The 11,599-nt window shown below is 43.3% G+C and overlaps 1 protein-coding gene across 1 annotated transcript in view; it reads left to right on the top strand.

Annotated features, from left to right (window-relative positions):
• Positions 1-3,681: 3,681 nt before the first annotated feature.
• CCDC150 (coiled-coil domain containing 150) overlaps positions 3,682-11,599 on the top strand; it is a 31,300-nt gene continuing 23,382 nt past the window's right edge. Inside the window, exons 1-5 of the mRNA XM_063304549.1 lie at positions 3,682-3,798; positions 3,980-4,153; positions 5,897-6,067; positions 6,424-6,644; positions 7,407-7,585. Of these exons, the coding sequence (XP_063160619.1) occupies positions 5,922-6,067; positions 6,424-6,644; positions 7,407-7,585 (546 nt within the window). The 5' untranslated portion in view covers positions 3,682-3,798; positions 3,980-4,153; positions 5,897-5,921. The remainder of the gene's footprint in view (positions 3,799-3,979; positions 4,154-5,896; positions 6,068-6,423; positions 6,645-7,406; positions 7,586-11,599) is intronic.

Raw genomic sequence — 11,599 nt, 5'->3', positions numbered from 1 at the left:
GGGAGACTGGAATGCTAAGGTGGGCAGTCAAATGACACCTGGAATTACAGGTAAGCTTGGCCTGGGAGAACAAAATGAAGCAGGACATAGGTTGATAGAATTTTGCCAAGACAACTCACTCTGCATAACAAACACTCTCTTCCAACAACCTAAGAGACGGCTTTATACATGGACTTCACCAGATGGACAACACTGAAATCAGACTGACTACATCCTTTGCAGCCAAAGGTGGCGGACATCTGTACAGTCGGTAAAAACAAGACCTGGAGCTGACTGTAGTTCCGATCAGAACTTCTTCTTGCACAATTTAGGATCAGACTAAAGAGATTAGGGAAGACCCACAGATCAGCTAGATATGAGCTCACTAATATCCCTAAGGAATATGCAGTGGAGGTGAAGAATCGATTTAAGGGACTGGACTTAGTAGATAGGGTCCCGGAAGAACTCTGGACAGAAGTTTGCAACATTGTTCAGGAGGCGGCAACAAAATACATCCCAAAGAAAGAGAAAACCAAGAAGGCAAAATGGCTGAAGTAGCCCAAGAAAGAAGGAAAGCAAAAGGCAACAGTGATAGGGGGAGATATGCCCAATTAAATGCAAAATTCCAGAGGTTAGCCAGAAGAGATAAGGAATTATTTTTAAACAAGCAATGTGTGGAAGTGGAAGAAGACAATAGAATAGGAAGGACAAGAGACCTCTTCCAGAAAATTAGAAACATCGGAGATAAATTCCAGGCCAAAATGGGTATGATCAAAAACAAAGATGGCAAGGACCTAACAGAAGAAGAAGAGATCAAGAAAAGGTGGCAAGAATATACGGAAGACCTGTATAGGAAGGATAACAATATCGGGGATAGCTTTGACGGTGTGGTCAGTGAGCTACAGCCAGACATCCTGAAGAGTGAGGTTGAATGGGCCTTAAGAAGCATTGCTAATAACAAGGCAGCAGGAGACGACGGCATCCCAGCTGAACTGTTCAAAACCTTGCAAGATGATGCTGTCAAGGTAATGCATGCTATATGCCAGCAAATTTGGAAAACACAGGAATGGCCATCAGATTGGAAAAAATCAACTTATATCCCCATACCAAAAAAGGGAAACACTAAAAATGTTCAAACTATCGAACAGTGGCACTCATTTCACATGCCAGTAAGGTAATGCTCAAGATCCTGCAAGGTAGACTTCAGCAATTCATGGAGCAAGAATTGCCAGATGCACAAGCTGGGTTTAGAAAAGGCAGAGGAACTAGGGACCAAATTGCCAATATCCGCTGGATAATGGAAAAAGCCAGGGAGTTTCAGAAAAACATCTAGTTCTGTTTTATTGACTATTCTAAAGCCTTTGACTATGTGGGCCATAACAAATTGTGGCAAGTTCTTAGTGGTATGGGGATACCAAGTCATCTTGCATGCCTCCTGAAGAATCTGTATAATGACCAAGTAGCAACAGTAAGAACAGACCACGGAACAACGGACTGGTTTAAGATTGGGAAAGGAGTACGGCAGGGCTGTATACTCTCACCCTACCTATTCAACTTGTCGCAGAACACATCATGCGATGTGCTGGGCTTGAGAAATCCAAGGCTGGGGTTAAAATCGCTGGAAGAAACATTAACTATCTCAGATATGCAGATGATACCACTTTGATGGCTGAAAGTGAAGAGGAACTGAGGAGCCTTATGATGAAGGTGAAAGAAGAAAGTGCAAAAGCTGGCTTGCAGCTAAACCTCAAAAAAACCAAGATTATGGCAACCAGCTTGATTGATAACTGGCAAATAGAGGGAGAAAATGTAGAAGCAGTGAAAGACTTTGCATTTCTAGGTGCGAAGAGTACTGCAGATGCTGACTGCAGTGAGGAAATCAGAAGACGTTTAATCCTTGGAAGAAGAGCAATGACAAATCTCAATAAAATAGTCAAGAGCAGAGACATCACACTGACAACAAAGGTCCGCATAGTTAAAGCAATGCTATTCCCAGTAGTAACATATGGCTGCGAGAGCTGGAGCATAAGGAAGGCTGAGAGAAGGAAGATCGATGCTTTTGAACTGTGGTGTTGGAGGAAAATTCTGAGAGTGCCTTGGACTGCAAGAAGATCAAACCAGTCCATCCTCCAGGAAATAAAGCCAGATTGCTCACTCGAGGGAATGATATTAAAGGCAAAACTGAAATACTTTGGCCACATAATGAGAAGACAGGACACCCTGGAGAAGATGTTGATGCTAGGGAGAGTGGAGGGCAAAAGGAAGAGGGGCCGACCAAGGGCAAGGTGGATGGATGATATTCTAGAGGTGACGGACTCGTCCCTGGGGGAGCTGGGGGTGTTGACGACCGACAGGAAGCTCTGGCGTGGGCTGGTTCATGAAGTCACAAAGAGTCAGAAGCAACTGAATGAATAAATAATCAAGATAATAGGGGAACATAATGCTATGATCAGGGCAAATAGGATCTATCTCTATACTGTAGAAGTTTGGTTGGTTGGAAGATTATCTAGACCTGGACCTCTATTCTTGACTACAAATCAACATTACAAAGCACTTTTAACAAGCGCCTAATTTTCCTTTTGAAAATCTATTACACTTACCTGGAAAACAACAAGAATATTAATCTAGGGCTGGAACTCTACTGGTTTAAAGAAACAGGTATTAACTTGGCCTCTAGGCCTTGACTCTGACTCTAACTTGCCATTCACTACTATAATCAAATGCTTGCACAACATGCCAACATTCTTTCCAGATTCTCTCAGCAACTTTCCCACTGTATTCTGTAGCTACAGGCAGACAAATCACCTATATTGTTCCTGAAAACAATCTGGAAGCAATTCAATTATCTTCTCCCAAGATTTTTCTTACTTCTATCTTGCCTACAGACCTGTATGCAGACCAGTACAGCCAATTACAACCCTGCTTAGTTTTTTGAAAGCAACCAGTTCAAGGAGGGATTACCTGAAATCCCAGGAGTCAATTTTGCCCTGAAGTGGACTGTTTACAAGCAGGGAGGACCACCAGAAACAGAAATTTAGACAAAATTCATCTAAGTTCTCTGACATTTGCTCTGTCTGCTGAGCATTATTAGCAATAATTTGCAACTATTTTCTATGATTCCAACTGCCAACCCTAATATGCATGTAAATCTGACTTTTTAATAGACATTTGAGCTGCTTGCTTTCTTTTTTAAATCCCCAGTGGTTGTTCCTTCAAAATAGGAATCAAAATAGGAAAGCTTTGAACCTTGAGCTGTTGGAGAAAGAGGGGGAGTGTGCTTGCCCAGATCCAAGAACAAAGGGGTATAATCTGGAAAACAATAAATGAATGCTAGGCAAAGAAAAGGGCGTCAGTTTAGGATTTCTGATAAAAAGAGTGAAAACTCCCACACCACGCAGCCTTGATTTTCCTTCATCCTGGCTTTCCTCTATGAAGGCCTGTCAATTATTTTGCCTCTCTCTGTCCAGGCTGCAGAAGTGCACAAGCAATTGCTCCACTTAAAAAACGTAACTGCAAGCAGCAGCATATCTCCCCCACCGTCCACGACTACCCCAACTACTCCAAAAGCCTTCATCACCCAGAATGCTTTTCTCCTCCCAGGTCGTTTTCCTTGCGCCCGCGTTACTTTTCTAACACTTCTTTGAAGGACCGCTCTCGAATAGCAAGAAGGGAAAGAGAGCGGCAGGACTACGAATCCCACAAAGCAGCGAGAGTTAAGATGCGCATGCGTGGGATGGAGGTCTGTCGGGAAGCGGGTCAGTTTGAAGCTGCAAGAGGAGCTCCATGGAAACCAGGCCGCGGGACATCAGGGTCTGTCGGGTGAGCTCGTGCGCGGGTTGTGTGCTCGTGGAAAGCAGGATCGAGCGGAAGTGCTTGAGGGGGTGGGCGGAGAGGATTGTGGGCGCAGCTGTAGGGAAACGAGGAGAGAAAGCAATAAAGGTTGGCTCTCGGGCTCTTTCTGGCCTGCTCGGCTAATTGACCCCCCTTTCGTGGTCTCTAGGACTTAAGAGGCGCCTTTGCCCGCCCGGCGGGGCGTCCGGCCAACCAGCTCTTATCGTGGCAGAAAGAGCTGCCTTTGTAAGTGAAGATGCCCAGCTCTGAATCTGGGACCTCCAGTTGCACCTGGGCTGGATGGCTGAGATGTGGACCTTCCTTTGGTAATCAGCGTTGAAGGGTATATCTCATTGACCGTAGCAAAGGTTTGTTGGTTTGTTTGTTTGAACCATTCACAGACGCTGCTCTAAGATAATGGCCAGTTGTGTGAAGGAGGAGGGCTTTTCTTGATTCCCCCTCGATCTGTTGCCTGTGCCTTGAGTCCTGATGTGGAGAGACAGTAAGCTCTCTGTTCCTTCTGGCCACATCTTTAATCATGTTTTCAGCTGCTGGCATGGTGTGGCTCTTCAGTACAATTAATAATGTGGCTATCTGATTTGAAATGTGTTCATAGGTAAGCCCTATTGGATTTAGCGGGATTTAACCTCCATAGAAAGGTGGACACAACAGGGCCTTTTTCTAGGCTTTTTTTTTTTTTACTGGGTTATAATGATGCTTTCCTGGGTGTGGGGAATGAAGCCCATAATCACACCAAAAGCACAATAATATTGGGTCTTCCTTTTATAATGGGTCAGTCTTCCATTGGCTGCAGTGATTAAGAGCCATCTTTGCTCAGGCTAAATGTTTTTACAGCAGAAAATGAATTTTTCTGGGTCATACAAGAAGCATAAAGTAACGTAGACTAAAATGCCAGTTTAAGAAAAAGCAGTTCAGTCTCTTTGCAAGAAAAACCCAGTGTCTGGAAGACTGACCCTGCCACTCGTGCAACAGTTTGGTTAAGTTTCCTCTTCCTGTATAGTAGAACAGGCTACACACTTAATCAATTCTGGTTCTTTTTTTAAAAAAGGAAAATGAAAAACTCAGAATTGTCAAATATGCCATTTTTTTAGAACAAATTGAATTTTGAGTGAGTCCCATTGCATTCATAAGGATTTAATACCAAGTGAAAGGTACATCAGAGAGTTAAGACAGATGTGGATGACTCAGTATGTTGGACAAAAGGGATGTCATGACAAAAGTCATGATGTTGGTGATGATGTATCTTTGGATACTCTGTCTTGTCAGTCTCCTCTTTCTGCTTCAAGGCTTGGAAGATGTAGAGTGAAATTATTCACTGTAAACAAGCAGTAATTTCATAAAAACTATTAGAAGCCTCTTTTTTTTTTCCAGAAGTTTTGCTTGGAAACTCTCCATTGGCATTTAATGGTTTGTATTACTTATTGAACTACCAAATAAAATTAGGAAAACCTGTCTTTTTAACTCAGCTTCAAGAAAAGACTGGTACTCTACTCCCACGTTATAGGACATGTTTCTCAACCTCAGCAACTCTAAGATGTGTGGACTTCAACTCCCAGAATTCCCCAGCTAGCATGCTGGCGGGGGAATTCTGGGAGTTGAAGTCCATGCATCTTAGAGTTGCTGAGGTTGAAAAACACTGTTATAGGATAAGGGTGAACAGCCTAAGGCTCAACCCCTAATCTTGGCCTTTGAAACTACTTCTGACTGTAAATGTTAAAAATTAATAGGAGTTTCTTGCTATTCTGAAGTGGGAAACATAAAAATATAGTGTAAAGCCCTAAAACTGACAATTAACAGAAAAGCCAAGGGAAAAAAACCCAATTCTAGGCCAATCTAATTTTTATCGCCCCTATTCCACTGTGTTCTCCAAACATGCAAAAAAATAGTCAGGGGGCAGCTGACTATCAAATTATCTCCTTTCACCACTTTGTGAAATATATGTACGTTACAGAAACTGTTTATCATTTCTCTGCAAGTATCTTTATATCTTTTTTTCAGTGATTAATAAGCTGGTTTTAAGATCCCTCATAACTACTATCTCTGGGTTTGTTTGTTTCTAAAGCAGATAATAGCTGAAAGCTGAGACTGGGATGGCAAGACCAATAATTTCCCCAATGGATGTCCAGCCAACGGCTCCTGAAACCTTTGTTGTGCTAAACCAAAGAATGAAAGTAGCTGAAGAGGAGGCCAATGCACTGTTGAATGATCTCCAGAAATTGGGTGTGAATAGACACAGGTATGGTTGAAATGGAGCTCATACATTCTTGGTTACGTTTGCTCAGCAGTAAGTTCCACTGTGATTTAATGAGACTTGTTTTTAGGAAAATTTATTCAGGAATGCAGCTTTAATTCTGAATTTGCCTTGAACTGCATTCTTTCCTGAGCTTCACATTGCTTCTTCTCTTAGTATTTAATTATTGACAATTCTTTTCTATTCTAATTTAATCTAGTTGCTGAATTAATATAGTTTGAGAAATGAGAAATAGATTTTGTGGCTTAGCTGTGTTCCGGGTTGTAGCTAATTACCTTTAATATTGGGGAGACACCAGTGATAATTCCAAACAAATAGGTATTCCTTTGCTCTTTTCCCAGCATGGAATTCCTCTCTTCGCAACACATGGTGAACTCTGAAGATCACCAGTCCATCAGCCCCATCCAAGTTCGAACAGCATTTGTTGGGGCAAATGACACACTGTGGAAAACCTGTGAATCTCTGGTGAATCGGATATGCCGGCTTGAGAGTGTCACCCAGACCCTAAAACTGAACATGTTCCGGCTGCAAACAGAAAAGGAATTGAATCCAAAGCATGCAGGTAGCGCAGGAAGAGAATGGAAGACTGCAGCAATATACATGCTGTTATACCTTCTTTCCTTTGTGCAGAGTCCACAGTCTCCTCAGCAGCAGTTGCTCATATACTACAAGAGCTTAACTGAGTGATAGAGCAGTGTGAGTACAATATAGTCATGCAGGAAAGCAATCCATCTCTGTCTGACTCACTGTTCAGGAATTGGTAAGGGTTTGGTGACCAAGGGCCACCATTAATATTTGTGAGGATGACTAAAGAATGCAAAGGTGGTATAGCTACATCACGCAGGTGGGCAAAACTGGAGTTTTAAGGAACCTCTTTGTTTTTTAACTGTGCTGCCTATTTTATGTATTCCTATATATATATGTGTATATATAACAGTTAAAACTGTTTCCCATCATAACATGGTGGGGAAATGCGCTGTCAGCTCTTAGCAGTCCTGAATTGAGGGATTTCTGAGGGCTGCAATAAAGAGGGCTTGGAGAGAAATAGGGAGCCGTAGTCAACCATTCTGCTGTTTTTTTATATGACTGGATATCTAATACCATCCAAAACAGCAACACATCAGGATAATCCGTGATCCAGTTCTCCAGTTCAGGGTAACACTTCATGCTGAATCGCAATAGGTATTGTTTGGATAGTGGGCAACTTTTTTTCATCTTCTAAACCTTTTTCAGTGCCACGTGTAAGAATGAAAAAACTTACTGGATGTTTGGGCAGTTTTATCGTATACTGCTCTGCCTCAATTTCTCCCTTATGATCTTGTAGCCAATTTAGAACAGCGACTGAATAAAGTACAGGAGGAGCACATGGAAGAGCTAAAGGTGCTGCAAATGGAAGGGAGAATGCTATGCCAGCAGCTGAGGGAGTCCCGCCAAGAGGAAGAAAAAGCTAGAGACCAAGTGCAGAGGCTGAGCGCTGCCCTAGAAATTGCAACTGCAACCAAGGTATAGTTTTCTATGTTGCTCCTTTAATCTCCAGTTCAGTGTAGATCACTGCTATTTTATTACCAGTCTTAAAAGGAACACTAAGGCTGAATTCACACAGTGTGCTAAGCCATGATTTAACTGTAGTTTCTTCACTAAGACATAATTGGCTCAGTTCATTCATATACTTTAAACATCATTTACAAACTACAGTAGCTGACTTCACATAACACACTAAGCCAATGCAAATAAAATTGCGGCTTAGTACTTGCGTGGACCCAACTTAAAGGGAATAGCTGATAGTATTCTCCCAATAGAAGACAATATATGTAGCTCAAGGTTGAACTGTGGAGTCCTTGGTACTCTCTGAGCTTGGTTATTTGCCCGAAGACATTTCATTACCCAACTAGGTAACCTTATCAGTGCAAGTGAGTGTGGGGTTTGCTCCCTGTCTATATACAGTAGCTCGACCTGCCAGTTTTGGTGGAGGTGTAGTTTGCTCCTTGGGAGCAAAAGCCACACTCACTCGCACTGATGTGGTTACCTAGTTGGGTAATGAAATGCTTGCAAGCAAGCAGCCAAGCTCAGAGAGCACAAAGGACTCCACAGTTAGTGTTCTTTTTCCCGACAGAAAACCCAGACGTTTGGCTATTTGCAGAGAGGCCAGAAAACCAGTGCACTGGACAGAAGGATAAAAATTGGATTGTCTCACATTCATTCCACCTAGATCGGTTAGAATATTAGATTTATTAACGTTATGAGAGAGAAGGGTCTCCATCATTCTGACAGAGGAAAAAAGTGAACTGATAGTGTAACTTGTACCCATTAAGTGAAGTAGGTCATGGGATAGGATTTTCTTCGAGGGAGGAGAGTTAAGCAGACTCTCTAGTTGCATCAGATCCTTAGTAGGGATTTGGGGATCTCCAGTAAATACTCTTGATTTTTTCAAGTACAGCTTCATATGTTCCTATTTCCTTGTACTCATTTGAAATTCCTTGCTTTTTATCCCTGTCCTAAATTTTACAGATTTTGTTGTAGTTCCTGACAGATTTCCCAGTTCATTGTATGATAGGGGAAAAGTGTTGCATTGCAGTACAATCTGCTTGGTGTATGTGTATATCTATCTGTCCACACACACATTAAAAACTGCAGAGTTTGGCAGTAGTGGCAAGAGGAAGCATGTTCAACAATTCAAAATAGAATATGGTATTATGAATCTAATGCTTGGGTGTTCCTAGCAGTCTGAAGTATGACTCTGTAGAGGGCCTTGTTAATCTTTGGGAATATGGAGGCAATGAAGGTCCATAATAGGATAGCTCTTCCTGTTCACTGGTTGGGGGAGGCTCCTTGGTTTACTGAGAGGCTCCAAGAGACGAAGTGCCAGAAGTTATTCTGGACTAACACTGGCAGAAAACAAAAAGCAAATTTGAGTGGGCATGGGTATAAACTCAAGTTTGTGCCTACACTGTGGTGGCAAGGGTATGAAGCTCAATTATTTCTCTGATTTTATTGGATTTGTGGAATGCTGTTTGTCCAGCAGCACTCTTTAAAGTGGCATGGACTTGTTTGGGGAAGGATAGTTGGAAGAACTAGAAATGGGCTACATCTGTTAGCTAGATATTGTGCAGATAAAATAGCTCATGTTTGCTTGAAGGCAGAAGCCAGCTGGACAGAAGTCAAACAGTTGGGAGGAGTAATGTTTTGCAATGTCATCTAAGAGGAATTTGAGCCTATTGATCCTGAGGAAGAAGACAGTCCTTGATAAGATGACTCTACCAGTTATGGGCTAGATCCCTATCCTACCTGGCTGGTGTAAGCAGCTAAGGAGAGGACAGGAAGCTGGACTCAGGTTGTGGTGAATACCTCCTTGTGGGAAAAAGAATTGCCACAGTCCTTAAAAAAGGCACTAATGTGCCCTCTCCTTAAGGGATTTGCCCTACCCAGCCATATTAGACAACAATTGCCTAGTCTCCAACCTTCTTTTGGGGGCGGGGGGTGGGGAAGGTTTGTTGAGAATGTGGTGGGGTGGCAGATACAAAGGGCTCTGGAAAAAATGGATTATCTAGACCCTTTTCAGTCAGACTTCAGACCTGAGATGGGACAGAAGCTGCATTAGTCATTGATGACCTATGGAAAGACACAGGTGGGGGAGCATGACCCTCCTTATCCCACTTGATCTCTCAGCAGCAGTTCCAGTCAGTGTGTGGAGGGGAGAAGTTAATCCCTCAGGTATTCTAATATGGGGTGCTGTATCTTTCTCATACTTCCATTTAATATCTACATGAACCTGCTAGGAGAGGTCACCTAGTGGTTTAGGGTCTGTGTCATGCTCAAACGTTCCCAGAACATCTGATTGGACTCGCATGCATGCATGACTGGAGTTAACACGTGTTGGGACTTGCGGGTCAGCTGAATTGGGAGGGGGAACATGCCAGGAGTGTGAAAGCATCTTGTTTGGACTACCTCTGGTATCCAAGGTCAGGCTGCCGAGCCATTGGATACATCTGCAGGGAACTGAATTGACTGGCATGGAGAGGGGGGCTGCATGCCTGGGAAAGTGGGGTGGGGTTGCACTCATTGGGTTGTTTAACTTGGGGAAAGCATGGGAATTTTCATTTGCAACTTTTTCACTGTACTGTATACTATGCTTCATTAAAGTGATTTCTCCTAAACCACATATGAATCAATTTTGATGGCAAGTTGCGTAATATAGTCATCACAGTCTGGTAGGTGTTGTAAAAGTCTTGACCCACAGTCTGGAAGCTGTGGAAGTCTGAATGTGGAATAATAGGCTGAGACTCAAGCAAAGCAAGACAATAAGACTGCTGAGTTTGGGATGGTGCCAAATTTAGCTTTAGATGGGGTCATGCTGCTCCAGAAAGAGCTGTTCTGGAACTCAAGGGTTTTCTGGAGTCACTGCTCCTGCTGGAAGAGCAGGTGGAAGCCACAGCAATGATTCTTCTGTGCTGGCCCTGCTGGCTGCCAGCCAACAAGATAGCAAGCTGGATGTCTGCCACAGTCCAGAAATATGCAAACTCTGGCAGAATTTTTAGAAGCAAAGAGTCCTTGTTATGTATAGCTAGAGATGGCAACTGTAACAGTCAAGGCTTGGCACAGATGGAGACCAGTAATCCAGTAAACAGTGAATCCAAAGGAAAAGACAAGAGACATGGTGAGGTGGAATCTGGAGTTCAAAGCATGGCACAACAAGGTAAACACAACAGAACTGAGGCTTTGAAAATTATTCTCAGTGTTTTCTCTCAGGGAGGGAGGCCAATAAATAAGCCACGCTGAGCCATCACCCAGGTGCCCAGCTGAGGTACGTTACCCATTAGAGTCTACTGTCCTGCCAGCCTGCTTCTTGGCCAGCCTATCTGACCTGCAGAGCTCAGCCCTCTGTTGTTGTATCTTTAAAGCATGCCTCTGCTTGGGACTGCTGGGTGGGTGACCCTCAGAGTTTGAGAGGCTGTCAGTGGGTGCAGGCAGGGAGTCCTGGGGGCTTGTTGGACCTGCCTCAGGCAGAGTGGAGTTACTGGCTTCAACTCTGCTGGAATCACCCCCTCCAAAACTATTATCCCTAGAAGTCTCTGGCTGTACTTCCTCCTCATCCTCATCAGAAGACAAGCCCAGCAGGGCCATAACAATGAGAGTCATTCTCCAGCTTTGGCTGGTGTGCCAATTGCAGCCTTTCCTGAAATGGATGGTGTGACAGTGGTTACTCATGTCTGTCACTTCATGCTTGGAGTATGTAACATGTTCTACATGGGGCTGTCCTTGAGGACCACCTGGAAACTTGAAGCAGCCTGTTGTTATCATTGTACATCAGTATTTCAAGAGCTGCATGGTTGCTGGTTTGTTTCATGGTGCCATTGAGGTTGCTGATTATAACTATAAAGCCCTATATGGTTGGGAGTCCAGTTATATGCAGGACTGCTTACTGTAAGTAGAATCTGCTTGCCCAAAAGGTGCAGGAAAAGAATGCATGCTAAAAGTCCTCAGTCCCATGATAGAGCTTTGAAGTGAGCATTCTCTGTT

This window comes from Candoia aspera, chromosome 1 (genome assembly GCF_035149785.1).
Source record: "Candoia aspera isolate rCanAsp1 chromosome 1, rCanAsp1.hap2, whole genome shotgun sequence".
Lineage (NCBI taxonomy): Eukaryota > Metazoa > Chordata > Lepidosauria > Squamata > Boidae > Candoia > Candoia aspera.
Note: the sequence above shows the minus strand (reverse complement) of the source record. Positions and strands in the feature narration are given on the sequence as shown.